This window comes from Puma concolor, chromosome C1, assembly GCF_028749965.1.
Source record: "Puma concolor isolate L17-30 chromosome C1, mPumCon1.1.hap2, whole genome shotgun sequence".
NCBI lineage: Eukaryota > Metazoa > Chordata > Mammalia > Carnivora > Felidae > Puma > Puma concolor.
In genome coordinates this window covers 79,893,258-79,913,947 of record NC_141674.1, presented here as the reverse complement: position 1 = coordinate 79,913,947, position 20,690 = coordinate 79,893,258, and the positions used below count along the sequence as shown (strand labels likewise).

The 20,690-nt window shown below is 48.0% G+C and overlaps 1 protein-coding gene across 5 annotated transcripts in view; it reads left to right on the top strand.

Annotated features, from left to right (window-relative positions):
- BCAR3 (BCAR3 adaptor protein, NSP family member) overlaps nt 1-20,690 on the top strand; it is a 136,966-nt gene that overhangs the window by 81,546 nt on the left and 34,730 nt on the right. The window contains exon 1 of one of the 5 annotated variants that reach the window (XM_025934883.2): nt 607-1,221. The exons of the other annotated variants lie outside the window; for them this stretch is intronic. Coding sequence (XP_025790668.1) covers nt 1,138-1,221 — 84 coding nt within the window. The 5' untranslated portion in view covers nt 607-1,137. Of the gene's footprint in view, nt 1-606; nt 1,222-20,690 lie in introns of those variants that run through there. 5 annotated transcript variants of the gene reach the window in all.

The following is a 20,690-nucleotide window of genomic DNA, read 5'->3' as shown; positions in this document are numbered from 1 at the left end:
TTGGAACAGTAGGAGAGGAGCTACAGGCAGAAACCTGGGTTTAACTTGAAAAACAAAAACAAAAAACAAACAAAAAACATTGTTGAGCATCCACTGTAACTGGAATGCTAGAAGGGAGGTGATTACTTTCCCCCGAAGGTCATAGGAGGCTCTCCCTGGGGGCAAAGGCCTCTTAGCACAGGAGGATGGCTTGGCTGCGTGTACTGCATGGGCCTCACGGTCCAAGTCCTGGATCTGGGTTAGGCAGAGAGGACAATTCAAACAGAGTTTTCCAAGTGAAGGAGGGAAATGAGACAAATAGTGGGGAGGATCAGAAGCAGGTACATAGCCTGTCCCCCATCCTCTCAACAGACCACTCGGCCAGGTGGGAGGGCATGGGACGCTTGGGGTGTTTGCTAACAGATTTGCTAATTAAACACCGGAAGACAGTATTGCTTTGCCCACAGTGATGGCTATGCCAACGTTATCAGCTGCAAGCTACCTGCCAGGAGCATTCTAATTAAAAATAAATAGTACTGCGGGTGGGGTGGGACAGTGGGGCCAGGGACCCTGCCCACATTTCTTAGGACTTGTAGGATTGGTCCTAAAGGAAAGTCACACCCCAGTCACCTTTAGGTCCTTTTCTCAAAGGAGCCTCTGTCTAATCACAAGGTGGTGTGATGCATGCTTCCTTAACCCTTAGCTGGTAGGGTGACAGGCAAACAGATGAAGCCTCTAGGAGCAGACTGCCTGCTGCCCTAGAGCCCTAGAAAGGACACGCTGCCTGAGGGGGATAATGATTTCTGCTGGGTCTCTAAACTGAGGGGACAGCTAAAGCCCAAAGCCTCTTCTAAGAGAGGTTAGAATTTCATCAGAAAGCAAGTCTGGTCACATGAGAATTTCTGGCACTGTGTGCATGGCAGGCTGGACACCAGCCTGCCAGAATTGAGCGAGTGGATCGTATTGGCTTCAGCGGAGGGGAAGAGTCCCAGCCTGGCCTGGGAGAAGGAGTGGCTCACTCCCCCGACCGGACCGGCCACGGGATTGCGGGCAGCAGCAGCGAAGCTGCTGCCGCCGTGGGGCCAGGGCTCCGACGCCCAAGCCCCATTTCTTTTAACCCTAAAGAAAGTGTGTGGTCCAGGGACTGGACACTGAAAGATGCCTAAGGAATGCAATGCTTTCCACGCCCTCTCGGCAGCCCTGTGCTGCTTCTATCACCGCAAGTCTTTCCTTGGAGCCAAGGTAGGTGCAGTTTTGAGATAAGGTGCGTTGGAGATTCTTTTAGGGGCCTTGAAAGCGTTAGTCTTCTAAAAGGCACCAGAAAAAGTTTACAGCCTGCTGGCTGTAAAAACAGAGGTGCTTTCTTTGGTCGGTAGACCCTGCTAAGCCCCTAGTGAACCGCCTCCCCTAGAAGCAGAATCCAGCTGCACAGAAGGAGGTCCTAGTCTGTGTTTTGGGATGAAGCTGTGTTTTTCAAGACACTTTCAGTCTCTTTGGGCTGACATCCTATACCAAAGTAACTCAGTAAGACGGAGCTATTTTTCTTCTTTCTCTCTTTGTGTCTCTCTTCCCTTGTTGGCAGCGAGCGTGAGGTGGCTGAGCCCCTCTCTCTCTGCTGAACCTGCTAGTCCATTATGTCAATAACGTATATAACATGCAGAAACCACCAGACCACTCCTTGCAAGTCTCAGCCGGGTTCCAAAACATTTCGGCATTTGGAACTGCCTTTTCTTTACTACTCCCATTTTGAACCTTGGTTACGAGACACAAGTGCCAAAGGTTTTGCGTAATATGTCAGTGCACTATTTTGACGAAAATATTCAAAGAACCTCATTTGACTAATTCAAGACAAGACTTGTGTTCTGTGTTGCCTGCCTGTGACAACACTAGGAATGAAGATTAATATAGGTTCTCATTGATTCGTGGGTTTGTGCGCCGTGGAAGAAATCCTGTCGGTCCTAGCTTGACTACAGACCTCATTTATTCTTGGGAAGTAGGAATCCGAAGCTCTCGTGACATTCTTCCCACCCAGATGTTGGAGCTCCGTCTCCTGAGGGACTGACTTATTTAGTGCAGGGTTATGATGTTCCGCTTCCTTCTTTTTAATAATGCTTGAAAGAGAAGATTTCTCAGGCAAACCTAACAGGAAAACCTATTAAAGGGAGAAAGAGCCCTTTGTAGAAATAATATACCCTGCGGGAGAGGAGGGTAGGCTTCTTCTGATTTTACTGCCCTGTTGGAGTGTTCCGAGTAGCTTTCTAACCATCTAGCAAAGTTTGTTTTTGTCTTTGTCAAGGAATTCGGGGGCGGGGGTGAGTAATTAATCATCGGTTAAAAGTGTTTCCTCCCTGATTTAAGAGCCCTTTTCTATCCTGGAGTCCAGTGGGGTGATATGAGGACCATGTGGTTTCTGGCCTAAATATGGATCGTTCTAGCGTCGGGTGGATGAAGTCATGCCATTAACAGTATTTTAAAGCTGTCAAAGATAGACCAGGAGGTCCCAAAGGGACCATACACTTCAGGGATTGGCAGTAGGTTTTCACTCTAATAGAAGTCCTTCCAGAAGCCAACTTCTGCTAATTCAGAAAAGTGCCGCTCAGGGTTCATATGTGAGGAAATAGCCCATAAATATCTGGGCCCAAGTGATGAGATTCTGCTTGGATGCCCCAGTTCCTTTGCAGTTATGTCCTCGGAGGCCTGCACAGAAAGGCCACAGTATTACATGGGGTGAGCCTGATTTAGCCATTCTTCAGCTCTCCCTCCCTGGCCTCCCTGTGACTGCCACTCCTGGTGGTTGACTGATGGTAGAAACATCTCCTTTCTACCCAAGGCTTCCCACCTCGCTCCCAGTTTGGTGCATCTTTGTGGAAGGGACCTGATGTGCTCACTCACCAGAAACTGACACTTTCAGACCCAACTTAGGGCTCCCCACTGAACCTCGAAGTGTGCTTCCCGTCCTGTTTTGCTTGGGCGGTTACCTCCTGCGCTTTCCGCCAGAGTTGCCCCGGTGATAATGCCGCATCGCTTTATTTTATTGACTCCTACTTTAATTAGGGTTTTCGGGTCTTGCCACTCATAATTAGTTTCTGTTGCAATTAGGGTTGCAAAATTACATTGGGATTGATTGCCTGATAGCAAAGCGGAAATAAAGCTCCAGTTCTTGACCGTGTATGCTGCTTCCCTTGGCGTGAATTTCTCATACCAAAAATAACACTCTGGTAGCCATGGTAACTTTCCATTTGGTCTAATCCATATCATCTCTGGAGAAACTAGAATGTTATTAATAGTGTTTGTTGTATGGGAAGAAAACTAAAAATATAAAAGCTCCTTCATTACATAGGAGACCAATCACGCTGGTGCTTTGAGGGAATAAAATCTTACTTGCAGAGATTTGATGGAATTTAGAATGTATTTAGGGGCCTTGTGTGGACTTGCATACTAAGGCCCTGGAAAAGAGTGAAATAGGGGGCCAAGAATGGAGAGGAGAATCAAGGATATGCAATCCTTTCTGGCCCCAGTGGAGTTGAGGCCAGAGACGAGATGTTCCAGCCATGTTGAGGGTCACAACCTTAACATCCCTGAAGGGGTTCACAGAAGGCAGCCATTTCACAAAAGACCAGTGGGTCTTGGGTGAGAAAAGGAAAGGCTATTTTGCTTATGCCCGGTGAAAAAGAGTTTGGAGTGAAGATATTACCGATCCATAGCATTACTGAGGCATGTTCAAGTCCAAAAGTCCCTGAACATTGAATGTAATAGCCCATCCATGCGTAAGCACTCTACCGGGAGGGTGGGGTGGAAAGTGACCGTTGAGGGAGAGCCCCTGCTTTGAAGGACTTACCACAGGAGCATTAGATCATAGTGTCATCTCATTATGTTTCCAAAAGACTTTCCAGGGTCTGAGTTCCTTCACAAGGAACACAAGTGAGTTGTCCTCCTGGAGTCTCAAAACGAGTGCTTTGAGTTGGCGGGGTGATAGTTTACCCCTTCCCCCAGAGGAGAAACTGCTTACCCAGAATCATTCAATGGAGCACCAAGGATAGAAACCAGGTTGTCTGGCTTCAAGCCCTTCAATGTCCCTTCTATGATACCACATTAAGACCATTGAAACCTAAAACAAGAAGACAGTGTGCACATTAATACTTCAGTTTACAATGCAGTTGGGGAAGAATAGTGTGAACCCCAGTTTTCAGGAGAGGCTTCGGGGGTTGGGGCGTGCAGAGGTAATTTTCAGAGAATAGGTAATCCTCCTACAGACGGGGTGAGACCACCTTTAGGTCCCTCATGAACCACAGAAAGAATTTGGTGAGAAGCACAATCGATCCCATTTCTGGAACTGGCAATAAGAACAAACCGCCACTCTGGTCCCTGTGTCTCTGATTTTTCTTGTGTGGAGGCCGGGGGAAAGGAGCTGAAATTTGCCTCTTTACCAATGGCCACTCCTGAGGGAAGGTCTGTGTGATTTTCACTCCAGGGGAATCTAAGAGGTGGGAGTTCCCTTGCAAGTGCAGAATCGCTGTGTTTCTGAAGGAGCCTAAACAGAGAGGTTGGAGCATAGACACGGTACATAAATGAGTTGTTTAGTCTCGGCTAACCAGTCACTGAGTCCGGTGGCATTGGTCTTGGCAATGAGAAGTCATGGTTAGAAGGCGGTGGAATTTAAGCATATACTTTCCCACGCATAGATGTGATCGTCTTTGCAGCCATCAAGTGCTCTATAGCAGGAAGAGCTTGAATTGAGCCGTTGCTACTCTTAGCTTTTGTTTTTGCTTTTGGTCATTTCCCATGCCCCTAGAAAAAGTATTGGGAGCTCTCTGAATGCACATTTACAGCCTGGGGTGTCCCATCTGCCCATCCCTAGACGGTTGGATTCCTGGAACTTGTTTGCATTAGAAACTGCTTTCCTATGTCAGAGTGAATGTGGTAGAGCCAAGGTCCTGCTTGCCTTCCCTGTGGCCAGTCCCATGGTGTGTTTGCTCTCGTGACAGCTTGGGCACTTGTCTTCCATCCTGGTGTTGATGATGGCCTGGGTTGCCTTAGTCAGTGGGGCTGATGCACCATCAGCACGAGCTGTGCAAAGTGGAAAAAGGCACTCGGGAAGTGTCTTTCCAAGTGACTCAGCCCCTCCTCAGGGCGGCTGCTAGTTGCTCATTTATCTCTCCTGCCCTCCAAAATAAGCCTAGCACAGCTTTTTTTTAAAGAGACCTAAATGCATTCCATTGGCATCTGGGAGCTTGTGGGATCTGGTTTCAGCATCAGAGGAAGGGAGGATATGGCTGACAGAGGCTGGGTCCCGGCACCCCCTCTCCGCAGACCCCGGAGCTTGGATCCTGGCCGAGGCCTTGTTTTTGTTGGAGAAACGTGGGTGGGAAGCAGAAATGAGACTGGGACCCTGGGAAAATTCTGTTAGTGGGTTCAGCACCTCCAGGACGACAGAGAAGCGGGCCTGTGCCAAACACTGGGGAGAGCGCTGGAGAGTCTGCATGCTGGGGCCACAGAGGCCTTCCTGCTACACCATGTGAGGGGTCTGGGGTATGTGGAAGGCCCAGGGCTCTGTAGCTGTGTTTGAAGACGTTAGAGACCACTCTGGGGCCGTTTAGCTGATGCATATTTTGGATGTCTCCAGGCCAGCAGAGGAAACTCGGGCTGTCCTGGCAGGGGAGGGGAGGGGAGGAGCGCCTCGTGGGTTTGGACTGCGGCATCTCTGTCCTCATCTGGATTTCCAGTGCGTGTCCACAGCCCCAGGGGCTACTGTTGGAATCTGGCTCTGGCCATGAGAATGTCATGGCTTATTTTTCTGGCTTATGAAAGAACTATGATCAGTCTTTTAGTTTGTATAGAGAACAACTCTCCCCAGTGTCCACTCTGAAACACGTGTGCTTTTACAAAAGCAGTTACACACAGACAACCAACAAGCTAGAATCCTAGTTTCTTAATAAGATGGAATTTGAGAGACCCGTGAGCCAGCCTCCTACCTACCTCCCCGCCCCCCACGCCCTGCCTGTATACGAGGGCCTGCTGGGGGCTGGGGGGCCGTCCAAGCTCCTGCCCTGAAGGAGCTCCCATGTCTGGTGGGGAGATGAAAGTGCAAGCAGCTCTCTCTCCAACGTGCATGGGAGGTGCAGGGCAGGCGTGACACCCGGCGTGTTGTGAGACCCTGGGCAGAGGTGTTAATGCAGCCCCGGGTCAGGGAACTTCCCGGAGGAGGTAACACTGAACGGCTCCTAAAGCAGCAGCGGGCAGAGGGCACAGGCAAGAGAGCGGGCATCACACCCTGGAGGGACGCCTGGCCGAAGCTGAGAGCAGAGGAAAGAGAGGTGGTGGGTGAGCGGATTGTGCAGGGCAGTGGGAGCCAGTGAACAGTGTGGGTGGGGAGCGGGGGGAGGTCTGGGCTCGGTCCTTTTGCGGGCAGCATGAGCTTGAGGAGCGCCTCCCCCAGCTCAGGCCCACGTCCTCGAAGCCTCCCATCGGCTCGGCTTGTCCCTGCTCAGCCCCCTGGGGTCTGCCTCCCTCCACCTTCTCCTTTGGCCCTTTTTGCACACTCGCGGGATCTTGTTTCTTCACAGTAGCAGTTAAGACCATCGGGCACAATATTTTTCCGTCCCCACTACTACCCCCACAAGCCACAACTATATCCAGCTCCAGATCCTCACTTCCTCCGAGGATGAAGTGTCCTGACCAAGGCTGGCCCTGCCACCTGTGCCCATGACCACCTCCTCTGCATAGACTTCTCTCCATTGGCCTCTCCTCAGAGACCTTCAGTCTGTCCCTCTCCACCAACACTTTCCTCTGAGTTTGTACGCATGCTCCAGTCTTTCCCATTCTAAAAATACTGCTTATTTCCATGTCTTCATTTCTTGGTCCCTGTCTTCCTCCACCCAAAAACTGATTAACACGGTCTCTGTTTTTCTCACTTCCCGGTGGCCACTCTGCCTCCTTCACCCCACCGGCAGCCTTGCCAAGTCTGGTGGATGCCGTCCAATTCTGATTTTATTGGGACTCTGCTGCACTTGGCATTATTGGCTCTTCCTTCCTGAAAGTCTTGACCGCCAGGACACCGCACTCTACTTGTTCTCCTGGATCTTTCCCAGGATCCCTTCCTGAGCTCCCACCCTATTGCTAGAGACTGAATCTTTGTGTCCCCCCCACCCCCAAATTCATGTTGAAATCCTAACCTCGGGTGTGCTATATTAGGAGGTGGTAGGTGGAGCCCTTATGAATGGGATTAGTGCTCTTACAAAAGAGTGCTCTCCTGCCCCTCTGCTGTGTGAGGACACAGTGAGAAGAGAGCTATCTAGAACTCGGAAGCAGACCAGGCACTGAACCTGCCAGCACCTTGCTCCGGGACTTGCGTCCAGAACTGGGAGAAGTACATGTTTGCGGTTTCAACTACCCAGTATATGGTATTTATTCTCAAAGGATTAAGACATTAGGATTATGTCTTAGGATTAAGGCATTAAGACATTATCTTCAGTTTCTCTTTCTAGCCTGCCTCTTAAAAACCCTTCTGATATGCCCTCGACCCCCCATCTCTTAGGTGGCAGTTGAGATAGGCTACCCCACATTCTGAGGATTCCCCAGTGCGTGCCCAGTCCAGCCCTTCTCTCACAGCCCCTGGATCCCGCGGCCTGGTGAGCCACTCCATCCAGACAGGGCAGGGGCATCTTAGGCTGTGCGTCCTCTTCCACAAACCTGCCCCCTCTGTGCTTCTGTGTTGGGAGTTGGTGGCTCAGCATCTTCCAGGAGCTCTGGTGTCTCTTCTCCCATTCATTTTCCACATCTCAAGATGTCTTAAGATTTTACTCCTCAACATTGCTCTCATCTGCCTCTTGCTCCCTGACTCTGCCACCAGCACTGTGCTTCCTAACTGGTCTTCCTGCCCTACTTCTTCATAGGACGTGATTTCACCTTTATGTTTGACCTTTCTAGACATGAGGTGTGTACTGTGCCCTTAAGGTGCTACATTCCCACATGTGAACAACTCTAATTGCTAGAAGGTCTCTCTTTGCTTTGAGTCAAAATCTGTGTACCTGCAGTGTCTACCTTATTCTGCAGTTAAATGGGCATGACAGCCCTTCAGGTGCATTTTTTCCTCCCATTATTGTAGGCATGTCTGTTTTGAGACCAAATTGGTTGGTATGAGTGAACACCTAGAAATAAAACAGTATGTGGGGGAGGGTAGGGGGTGATGCTGGATGAGTTTCCTTAGGGAGTTGAACCAAGTCTGTTTGACCATCATCTAGGCATGGCAGTAGCCCAAGCCTTCAGCTATTTCCACATAGCCCTCATGTTTCCTTTAGGTCTGCTCTATACGGACTAAACATTTCCAGTGCTATATATACTTTGGGAGACTTGGATTCTAACTAATATTCTCTAAGTCTGAGCAAATCATGAACATTCAGGGCCTTGGTGATGTTGACTCTTGTGAGATCTAAATCTTCTTCCTGCCTATATAACTCCGGGAGCATCGTACATATTCATGTCCGATGAATCTGAGTTGTATTGTTTTTAGGTGTCTTGTTCCTCTCAAGTTCAGCTGCTATTTTCCTGTTTCTGCCATGACATCTGGCATGGTGATTGTGTTTCTCAAAAGCTTGTTAAACGAGATATGTGGGTGTCAAGTGCTTTGAGCTCCTCTTGGAAAAATAAACCTTTAAAGTGATGTGTGTCGGGGCCCCTGGGTGGCGCAGTCAGTTAAGCGTCTGACTTTGGTTCAGGCCATGATCTCAGTGGTTCGTGACTTCGAGCCCTGTATCAGGCTCTGTGCCTGGGTGCCTGGAGCCTGTTGTGGATTCTGTGTCTCCCTTTCTCTCTGCCCCTCCCCTGCTCACGCTCTGTTTCTCTTGCTCTCAAAAATAAATAAACATCCAAAAAGATAAGAATAATAAAGTGACGTGTGAGTTCTGTGTTGGAAGTGGTAGAGTCAATGCTTGGCCAAAACCCATCTTGTGATGAATTGTTTGGTTTAACTGAGAACCTACTGTGTACTTAGCCCTGACATACGATTGCTTTACCCCAAAGCAGATGTCTGAGACAGTTATTAGTCATGGTATGTTTTTGGAGAGAGAGAATTTGGAAAGTCATCTATTCTACACCCCACGCTGGAAGGGTTTCTGACTCTTTGGATTTTCCTCTGTGTGTGTTTGGCATTTCTTGTTTTTCTTTCCAGTTAGATCTCCTAGTGTCTTTCAGCCATGATGCATTTTGTTTATTCATTCATTGTCCCATTCATTCAAGATGAATTAAGAAAAGGATGGTACAGGGGCGCCTGGGTGGCTCAGTCGGTTGAATGTCCGACTCTTGATTTTGGCTCAGGTCATGATCCTAGGGTCATGGGATCAAGCCCCGAGTCAGGCTGTGCACTGAGTGTGGAGCCCGCTTAAGATATTCTCTCATATTCTCTCTCTCTCTCTCCCTACTCCCCACTCCCCCTTACGCATGTGCTCTCTCCCACATGCTCTCTCTCCCTCTCTAAAAACAACAAAATAGAAGGATGGTACAGTTGACCCTGAACAATCCCCTGTGTAAAGTCCACATAAATTAACTGCCAACAGCCTACTGTTGACTGGGAGCCTAACGTAAACAGTCAATTAATGCATATTTTATGTGTTATATGTATTATACAGTGTGTCCTTACAATAAAGTAAGCTAGAGAAAAAATGTTATTAAAAAAACCATAAGAGAAAATACATTTACAGTACTGTATGATATTTGCCCCCCAAAATCTGCATATAAGTGGACCTACACAGTTCTAACCTGTGCTGTTTGAGGGTCAACTATATTTGAATTAAATTGGTTTTGATTTTCTGATATTCTTCAAGTTTATCTATTTATTTTTGAGAGAGAACATGCTTGTGAGCAGGGGAGGAGCAAAGAGAGAGGGAGAGAGAGAGAGGATCCTAAGCAGACTCTACTCTGTCAGCATGGAGCCTCACGTGGGGCTCAAACCCACAAACCGTGAGATCATGACCTGAGCCAGAATCGAGTCGGATGCTTAACCGACCCAGGCGCCATGATTTTCTGATATTCTTATTGAAGAGCAAATAGGGCATCTATTTTGGTGAACAGCTATTTTCCACCAGATCACTCGTAATTTGGGTTAAGATGAATTAAAAAGGTTGAATGACCAGTGGGAGAGATTTCCGGTTTGGAGCTCCTCACATTCTGAACTTTGGTCAGCTGGTCTTCAAACCCTCATCTTGGGGTCTGCCCTATTAGCCAGGGTTAGTCTTGTTTATCCTTTCCCCATAGATGTTAACAAAGCACTGCTCTCATGGAATGAAATCTCGCTGCCAGACCCAGTGATTAATATTTCACTTGCATTATCTCATTTAGCCTGTGTGCCAACCTAGTGAGAGAGAGAAGTGGTATCGGAAGTTGAGGACATGGTTCACGGGAGCAAAGCAGTTTACAGAGGGGGTGGCATAGGTCGCCTAGTACTCAACTTTTCATTTGAAGCCTTTTATTCCACTGACCCACTAAATGGTTAGGTGCAAGCAAGGACTTTCAGCCTTCATCCTAAGTGTGGCAATCTGATTTCTCGTTGGGAGGAATCAGAAAACAGGGCTGCCTCGTGGGGATGATTTGGATGTTGCCCCTCCGCAGGCTGCTCTAGGAAGTCATCATCTAAATTAGATCTAGAGGGGAAGGTACCCCCAGAGCTTTCAGGGCAAGAGGCTAACAAATGGCTACAAATGGCTTGTTGAAAATCTCATTTGTGTTTCAGTTTATCTTTTCCCAGGGAAAGATGAGACCCCCTTGGAGCTGAGCACTGAGTGAGTCCATGGGTAAATCATGCTTTGTCAAGAGGGTAGAAACATGATGGGCAAAGCCACCAAGGCAGGTAGCTGGGAAAGGAGCTCTTACAGTGTAATGAGCATGTTGAGCAGTTTCTCGCATGTGTAGGTAACTATTGTGAAGGGGAACAGCCGCGAGGGTTGGTGTTGGGTGTGCTGCATTCAGTCCAACTTCCAATTCCTCCTGCAGTTTTTAGACTGATCGGTCTCCTGTGAAAAATAATTTTCAGTCCCTTGGTGTTCCATCAAAATAAAGCTAGGCATCAAAAGCAGGAACTTCATGATCCTGCGAGATGGAAAGGCGTAGAGACCTTGCCTAGAGAATGATGGGTGATAAAAGGTAACAGGGATTGAACATGTAGGGGAGCTGTGCACACCGATCAGAATAATCCTAATGCAATTAGGTAAGCCTGGGGGGATAAAGCTACTGCTACGCCTAGGGCGTGGGCTGTGGTAAGACTCCAGTGTGCATAATGTAAAATTAAACTAGTCTTTTTCATTCACACACATGGAAAGCCAAATGTTATTGGAAACTTCTTAGAACCTTGATAAACAAGGAGTTCCACAGATGTTCTCTTCATTTTTCCTATTTATGGTTTATGAGCCTCTTTTTGTAATACTTGATAAGGTTTGATAATGAATAAAATGAAATCTCTTGGATTTGGGCTCTTGAGGGATTTTGATGTCAGTTTCCTGTCTGTGCTAGGGTCTGATGGCCCTCGTATGATCATTTGTCTGTGAAAAGAAAAATCACAGGTAGTAGGAAAATGAAGCATCTTAATTTAATAGCAAATTGCAAATCTGTTTTTAATGGCACTGGAGTAAAAATCTGGTGTTGAGTGTGATAAATTATGCAGGTTTAATTATAAAATGGTAAAATGGCATCAAAACCCATCTGCAGAATCTTTTCTGAAGATGAGATTCTTTCTAGGATTTGGAACGGAGAAAGTATGTCATCAAGGTACTTAAAATTAACATCAAATTAATTGAAGTGTTTCAGAATGCTAAAACTCACTGAAATTTTATGAGGTATCTTTGCTACCGATTCCTTTCTCGGAAGGGGCCAGAAGCCCTCGCTGACTTCAGATAGGATAGAGAACTCCGAGACCTTCGGCAAAACTGCTTGTGGCTGTTTGCTGTACGTTCTCTAAAGATGTCTTGTCCCCTCGAAGCGGCCGTAACCCCTGTCAGGCCATGGAGCTGTTCTTTCTCGCGTCTGCGTCTCCCGTCAGACCTAGTCCAGGACACCGAGTAGCACAGTGGGCGCTCAGTAGGCCTTCGGGTTTAATCGGTGGCACAGTGTTCCAGTGACTATCAAGCTCTTGATTTGCAACTGACCTCCTGATTGTTCCTGCAGAACTTTGGCCAAGAAGGTGAGGTAATAGGAGGCCCCGTGTTCCAGTGGCTATCAGACTCTTGATTTAAAAGTAACCTCCTGGCTATTTGTGCAGCACTTTAGCCGAGAGGGTGTAGTGTGTGTGGACAGAACTGCCTACAGAGCCTGCTGTGCTGAGCTTTAATGTGAGGATTGAAAGGAGCAGGCTCCGAGGCACAGGACCCAAGTGAGACCAGAGGTCCCCACTGTCAACAGCCCAACACTTAAAAGGTGCTCAGGGTCTCTCCCTTCTAGCCAGAGAGCACCTTGGTATGAATTCGAATAAGGCACCTTTCCTCGGGATACTTGATTGCCATCCACCAGGCATCCGTTGCAATCAGTATGGAAATTTTCTCTGCCATGTAAGAAGGGCACCTGCTTAGATGTAATGCCACTGTGCTGTTTGTGTACTGGAGCCCACGGCCAGGCCACTTGTGTGTCCTCCTGCAGGGGGGACCAGGCCAAAATGCCCAGTTGCCCGTGCCACCATTGGCTTTTATCTACCCAATAGGATATTCAAAATTTTAATTTGACATGTTTTTTCCCTCTTGGGACTTTTATTTACAAAGTTAATGGTTTATTTAATAACTAAAGCTTTTGGCTTTAATTACAGTTATTAGCACGGAAGTTGTATTTGTCTAGCCTGGCACCCAGTAGGAAAAGTTGCATCCATAAATTGAAGCCCTTCTTCATTTACCTTTGGAGTAATAATAAAACATTTTTAGGCAAGCCATAAGGCCAGTGAGTGTCAATAAAAGGTGGCAGAGAAGCCAGTATACAAATTGTTTCACATGGAGGCTTGAAGGTTAACTATCTTCAAACGCTACCTTCTCTCCTGCCCTTGTACCTCAGATGAAAACATCTGAGGGAGCCTGCAAAATGTTGCTGGGCTTAAAGCTTGGGGAGAACTGGATTTTCATTTTTCGGCCTGTGGGCAGGGTTAAGAGTGGCAGAAGTGATTGGGATTTATTCATCTTGTGGGTTCATGATCAATTTATGCAGGTGTTCAATGGTAAAAATACCAACTGGATCTCTACAAGCCCTTGATATACTTTGGAATTTGGTTATAAACTAGTCCACTGCTTGCAGTTCAACACAGGGCAGGGACTTGAAGGGGCAGAGTTTCTGACATCTTCAAAGAATCTCATTGTTAGGCAGATTTACTTGCAAGGTGGTCCTGTCGCAGACTTAGAAAGACTTCAGAAGGCTCTGCGCAATGGTTATCCAGTGTATGTTTTTTTCCAAGTGGGAGCTCTTTGTCCTTGTACGTTCAGGTTTTGTTAGGGATTGCAATGATGCAGGTTCCAAGGCAGCACAGGCTGGGTTCGAGATGAGGGTCTGTCGTTTTGGACTCCTGCATGGTCCCAGCCTGGGTCACCTGGTGGCTGTTCAAGGCACGTTCCTGAGGGGTTTCCCACCAGCTCGCAGGAGGACACGGTCTTCGCTCAGAAAATAGACCAATTTGGTATGATGCTCTACAACGTCAGTCGCACTTACAATTTTGGTTGTGATCATCTGGATGAGATTTCTAGAAAACTGTGACCTGAGCAGTGGTTTGGTGCCACTTGATCAGAGGCCTGGACTGTTGTTGACCTCTCCCTCAACTGAATAAACCATCCAGGGCAGAAGAAAGGAAGCTTTTGAGAACCGGTAGCATGCTGGGTGCTGTGGCCTGACACTCCTGACTGGGATAGAATAGCCCAGAAGCTTGCTCCCTCCCCCTCCCTCTCTCTTCATTTTCTCTCCCCCTTGCCTTCTTTTCATGCACAGATTTCCTTCTTCCTTTTTCCTTTTCTTCTTTTTTCAGTTTATTTTGAGAGAGAGAGAGTGCACACATGTGTGAGCAGAGGGGAGGGGCAGAGAGAGAGGGAGAGAGAGAATCCCAAGCAGGCTCCACACTGTCAGCACAGAGAATGACCTGGGGCTCGATCTCACAAATCATGAGATCATGACCTGAGCCGAAATCCAGAGTCATACCCTTAACCGACTGAGCCACCCGGATGCCCCCTTCCCTCTTTTTTTTTATTTCAAGCAAGTTAATTGCCAGCCTTGATCATAGAATGGATGGCTAGAAAATCAGCTCAGTTTTAAAAATTCAACAAAAAACATCCTTGACTAAACATCCAAGGCCCTGAAGGACACATAATCTCTGTACCAGGACTTCTCAGTCTTGTGCACGTGACAATTTCTTGCACACTCACACTGCCACTCTGTCCCGTGTACTGTGGACAGCTGAGGCAGCTGGAGCTAGCCAGGAGCACTTGCTAATACAGGCCTGCAAAGTGCTTGCCACCAGGGAAAGTGCCTTCTCACGTGTGGTCAGTGTCACATGCACAGATGGAACCACTGTTCAACACTATTCAAAACCCCCAAACTATCAACTTAGAACTGAAATAAAGAATAACCTGTGCATGAATAGAAATTGGTTGTTCCAACTCCTAGCTTTTTTGTTCCATTAGAACTAAATTCTCAAAGGCCAGATACCTCTAAAACCTTCTGATGGATTTTATAATTCTTTTTTTTTTTTTAACTCTTTAGTGAAGTAACTTACTATTTTTGCAGCCGAGAGTCCTCTTTGAAAGGGTGTTCAGATTCTACATTGTTTCCAGCGAATGCCCGCTGTGTGCCAGGCACGGTGCTGGTGCCGGGTGCTCTATGTGCCTTAGATCAGGTCGTCCTGCGAAGTGAGAACTCTTACTCGCTTGGTGCATACAGAAACAAGTTAAGCGAAGTCTAGAAAGATGGCCAAGATTCCCTGTTCTTGAGCAACCTCCAAATGTTCTTTTTCTCCCCACCCAGTGGCAGGAAGCTGCCACACAGAGGGTAAGAAGGCAAGCTTGGCTCCAGTCAGTAAGTGTTTACGGGGCACCCGCTGTGTGCCAGGCACGAGGCTAGGCTCTGGGAGCCAAAGGGAAATATGGCGTGGCCTCTGTCCTCAAAGAGCTTGTGTCCCGCGGACCATACTGCCTCATTGCCCAGCATTCATTAGTGGATTCCCTGCCCCGCTTAGATAAAAACAGATTGGCTTAGTTTGGCCTTCAAGGCCCCTGCCTGCCTCATCCAACTCCCCTCCCTCTTCTCCCCATTGCCCAGCCTGGGCTCCAGCCCCTGCGTCGTTAGAACCTCTGCAGGTATGTCGCTGCTGATTCACAGACCCCCACTGCAAAACAGCAGTGCCCTGGCCCGTCTCCCCCACCGTCAAGCCTCTACCAGTTATTTTGCAGATATCCACAAGGGGTCCTCACATAGGCATCCATCCATAGCCCTTGTGAACTGGGCCTTCTAGCAAATTCAGACCTGGATCCCGGTATGCGGTGTCCGTATGTGGCAAAGGTGGTGGTTCACTTCACTGGGGTTAAATGAAAGCCATTCAAAGCTGAGGGGTCTGGGAGGATAGGGCATGAAAGGGTCCGTGTCCCTCATGAACCAGGTCTGAGCCCTGGGAGAGTAAAAACCAGGCATAGGAGCCCATCAAGTTTTTTGTGGGGGTGCTAAGAAAGACTCTGGATCTCATGTCAGCCCTTGCTAGGGCACCCCTTGACTAAGGTCTCCAAGCCAGGAGTGTGGGATAGTCTGCGGCATGTAAGTGCAGAGTGTATGACCAGAGATGAGGGTAGGGAGATTGTTACGAGGCCATTGCAGAAGTTCTGGGAGAACAGAACAGAGCAATCTCAGTCGGAATCAGAGTGGGTGTCGGTAAGGGATAGAATCAGGAATTTCTTGACTGATAGAAGCCAGTGTTGAGGGTTTGGGTTTGGGTGAGTTTGGGTGATGAGGACAGAGGAGGTGCCAGTGACTAGGAAAGGGGGAGAGAAACAAGCTTTGCAGAGATGAATTCTATTTATTCATACTGACATCCAAGTTCTAGAATGGATTCTGGTCAGTTTCCCTGCCTTGGCACCCACCATACGGGCTTGCGATAGAGATTTGTCCATCATCTGCACACTTCACAAGTCTCAGAACTGGCCTTGTGCCCCCAGCCCCGGCCTGGCCATTCTGCCTACTGCACCTGGATTACTCTGTCTAAAAGCATCTTTTTTTTTTTTTTTTTTTTTTACCTGTTGCCTTCCTAGCCAGAGATTTTCAGTGACACTCTCTCCATCTGGAGTGTGAAGGTTTAGTCCCTCAGCCTCCAGTGTCCTACTCCCCTCTATCCAATCCTGCCCTCCTGGATCAGGACTCCTTTGGCACATGTGACAAGAGTCCAGAGCAAACTAGCTTAGGTCACAAGGGGATTTTGCTGGTTAATGGAGTCAGCTGGGGCTTAGGGATGTGTGCACCACTGGGACCCACCTTCCATCTCCTGATCCTCTTCTCCTTGCACACTCATTTCATTCTCCACCCAATTGGCTCCACATGGTGGGTCAGCATGAGGTGTAGCACCACTATGCTTCTAGCCTCATGACGTTTTCATTCATTCAGTCTTCTTCATTCAGTTCCACTTAGAAAAATCCTGGGACTAACTCTAGCTGGGTCAGCCAGTCAGCCACGATGCCCAGGAAGGTGGGGTCTGAACCACATGCTTGGAGAAAAGATGGAGTGTGTGTGTGTGTGTGTGTGTGTGTGTGTGTGTGTGTGTGTGTAAAACCTCTGCCTGCCTCAGACCTCCTCAACCAGAACCTCCATCTGACCAAACCCAGCTGCTCTTAGCTCAAATGCCCCAAATATCCTTCCTCTTCTCAGGTTTTATCTTCAGGGTCCGATCCTGATCCCACCCCCCCCCATGCTCTCATCCTACACCCCCCCCCCCCGGCCCCTCCCACGGCATGGGGCTTCAGTGACTTTTCTCATTTTGACAGGGGAAAACCTAAGGACAGCGAGGCAGAGTAACTCAGCCAGGCTCCAGAGCAGGAAGGCAGGGATAAGATCCAGGCAGTGCTTCTCCAGAGCTCAGGGATGAGTTTAAACCGTTTCTCTGTGTGTGGTCGTCCAAGAGACTGTGCCTTCCTAAGGGTAGGGACCAGGGTGTCATCCCCCGCTGGCAATTAGTTTGGCAGATTGCTTGGTCACGATTGCTAATGGCCATGAAATGGTGCTTTTCCAGTCTTTCCCTTTCTACCTTTAGCCCCTGGGACTAGGGACAGGATCTTTCCTGGTGATTTGCACAATTTAAAATTCTGTGGGAACCGGGAAGGTTTTCTTAGAGGGACAGAGTAAAATAAATATTAATTATAATGCAGATGACATCTTTTTCTAATCCTCTCCACTGTCTCCTACATACAAATAAGTGTCGTGCCTTCTCTGGGGTTTTCCCACAATTTACTGCATGCACACCCTCCCTCGTCCCCAAGCTTAAGAACACAGACCTCCTCCGAAGAGGCAGGGTCCTATTGTTGTGCCTGATTTGAAATGCAGGCTCTAATGTCAGGCAGCCCCTGGGAGAAGAGACCCTGGGCTCCTTTCCTCCTGGGCTGGAACAGCTTTCTCTTTCTGGGAAAACTGTTGAAATTTGGGTTTCCGTGTTAATCAAGGTTCCCAGCACGTCTGTGGAACTGGCTCAGCACGTCCAGAATATGTTTTCCAACCATCTCCCGGGCTCTGGCTATTCCAGCCTGTCAAGAACAGACTTGCTGGGGCTGTGTGGGGCCGCAGAGACGTTCATTCCAGATTCAGAGTGATAGGCATGATTTTCGGAGCTGGCTGCAGCAAGCTGGGACTGGTTCTGGCCTTGTAACCGGACCAGAGGTACTGGGGCAGGCGGGCTGTGCGAGGCAGCCCGTGGACATTCATGCAGGCAGCCGGCTGTTTTCCTTCACTGCTTCCCTCCCAAACCCCCAACCCCTATACATCCATGCACCAGACTGAAAACACCTCTGATGTGAACTGTCCCTTTTATATAACCAGATGAGTAGCATTCTCATATGTCTGTCATAACAGGTAACAGTGCTGTGTCCTGGGTTATGTTCTAAGTGCTTTACGGATATGGATCCCTTTCATCCTTACTAACACCCCATCACAAACTGTTAGCCCCATCTCTGCAGACCGGGAGCCTGAGGCTTCTGCAGAGCAGTAAAGTTATTTAAGCAAAACCACACAGCCGGTCAGCGGCCAGTGGCCTGTAGATGGAGGGCGAGGGCCGGCTATGCTTAAACACCGTGCTGTAACATCTGTTGACATCAGAGTTATTAAAATGCTGGCAGTAAGGAAGATGTAGCTAGACTCAGATTCCCCTGAAAAGCAACAATTATGGTAACTTAGGAATTTTGTAACTAAACTTGAATTTGGGTGGACAAGCGTGGGCCTCCTCCACCCCCTGCATTTGCCTGAGTTATCAGTTTACCCGCCTCACCCCAGACCCCAGAACTAATGGCTGAGAGAACACGAAATTTTAGAAGTGGAGCCATGTGAGTGGGAAACCATGATATAGTAGTTACTAAGCTTCCCTCCCTTTCTTTACTGCTCAAATTACTACTTAATTTGTGTACATAGCACCTTTTCTTATACCCTGAGTCCCCCCAAAAGAACCCTTCAAATTTCTGGTGGGTGCAATTCAGGCAAGCCACAGAGCAGGAGACATGGGACCTGCCTGCGTCTTTCTCTCGTGGCGGCCGTGGGTGGACGTGGTGGCTCGAATGAACCTGGCAAAGCTCATGGGCAGAATGTTCTTGAACCAAACCCGGGAGCGTCTCTTTCTCTGGAGGGTACACCCCAGCTACTGTGTAGGGTGGAGCTCAGGATGGAGGGATCCGGAGCCCCCGCTGGAGCAGAAAAACTCGAGTCAGGGCCAAGCCTCTGCCACCTCCTTTCCTTAAGATAAGAAGCTCTGGAAACAAAGAATCAGACCTGCCTTCTAGGAATGAAGTTCAAATTCAGGGGTGAATAGCTAGAGAATCTGAGCATGGAGAAAAAGTCGTGTTACTATGATGTGGTTGTTTATAACTTTTATAGCATCTTTGTGAGATACTGATCATTCAGGAGTTTTCTTGCTGGTGGAAGAACATAAAATCCAAAGGGCCAGTGAGTGCTGCATTTCCATTCAGTGGAAACTGTCTGAGAGAGCCCAGATATATTGTACTTGCTCTGGGGTGTCACAATGCCCTGTGTCACAGATGCCCGCTATCCCATGCTAACAGAAAACTTGAGAATGACTTGGGTCCAGCCAGTCTTTGAGGCACACTGAATTCAGAAGACGTCTGCAGAAACGAATGTGAAAGAGCTGGAAAGTATAAACTGGGAGAAAAGGCTATAGGAACTGGGACAGATTAGTATGATGTGCTTGGCTGTACTTTCCCAAGATTGGAAACCACTGGATTACTGGGACCTGTACTTATTCTTCCGGCCCCTCTATGATGCATAATGCTGGGCCGTGCGTGAGATAGCAATGCATGTGACTGTGTGTGAGCAGGAACTTATCTCTTTTGGACTTTGCTCAGAATGTAATCTAAGGCAGGCCAGGAGGATCCTTGGGTCACAAGTGGAATCAGTCAGAACTTCAAAGGGGTGGCCACACCGATGGGGTAAAACCATTGCCAAGGGCAGAGGTACTCCTGTGTTACCCTAAATTGCTAGAGTTTATTTTGTGGCCCCAAAGACCCAGAAACTTAACTGAAATGGCTGCATTTCGGGGCAGAACCTCATCTTTCCTCCAGATGGCAGCAGTTAAGTGGAAGGGTACACTGTTGGTACATGTTCTGGTTGTTTGGGGCAAATTGACAGAATTCTGCCAAATGTCCCACTCCCATGGTTGGTGACCTTTCCTGTGAAGCACGAATGTCTGTCTGTCTTTCTTTCTTTCTTTCTTTCTTTCTTTCTTTCTTTCTTTCTCTCTCTCTCTCTCTCTCTCTTTCTTTCTTTCTTTCTTTCTTTCTTTCTTTCTTTCTTTCTTTCTTTCTTTCTTTCTTTCTATCTAAAGCCTATTTTTTTTTGAGAAAGAGAGTGCTCATGAGCCAGGGAGGAGCAGAGAGAGAGGGAGGGAGAATCCCAAGCAGGCTCTGAGCTGTCAGTGCACAGCCCGATGTGGGGCTCCATCTCACAAACTATGAGATCATGACCTGAGCTGAAACCAAGAGTCGGATGCTCAACCAACCAAGCCACTCAGGCGCCCTGAAGAATACCATTCTTGGTCCCCAAGGAGCACAAATATCAGTCACGGTGTTCTCAAATATACAAATGGATACATTTTGCCAGATTTTCCTACATGGTCACCTCTCACCAACCATGAGTATAACAGTACTCCTATATAGTGGCACAATCATAGCTGGTAAGGGCAAGTCTCATAAAATATAGGCCCTTAGGAAAAATAATAAAATTTGCAGTAATCTGTGTGACTAAAAAGAGTTGTGAAATTTTTAGAAGGCATTCACCGCCCCCCCCGCAAATAATCATGAGGATGGGCATATGGGGGTGATTTTTGAATTGCCTTGTTCAGCTAGCCGTTTGAGACATGGTACCCACAGCATCTGCTGAGGCAGAAGCTCCCAGAAGCCAACCTGGCTCTTTGTAATGTAGTAGAAACAGCTGTCACTGGCTTGAGATGAAGACCCCTTGAGATTGTTTGCTAGCTCTGGATCTGTCTCCCTCCATCCCTCCCTCTCCTACCCTCC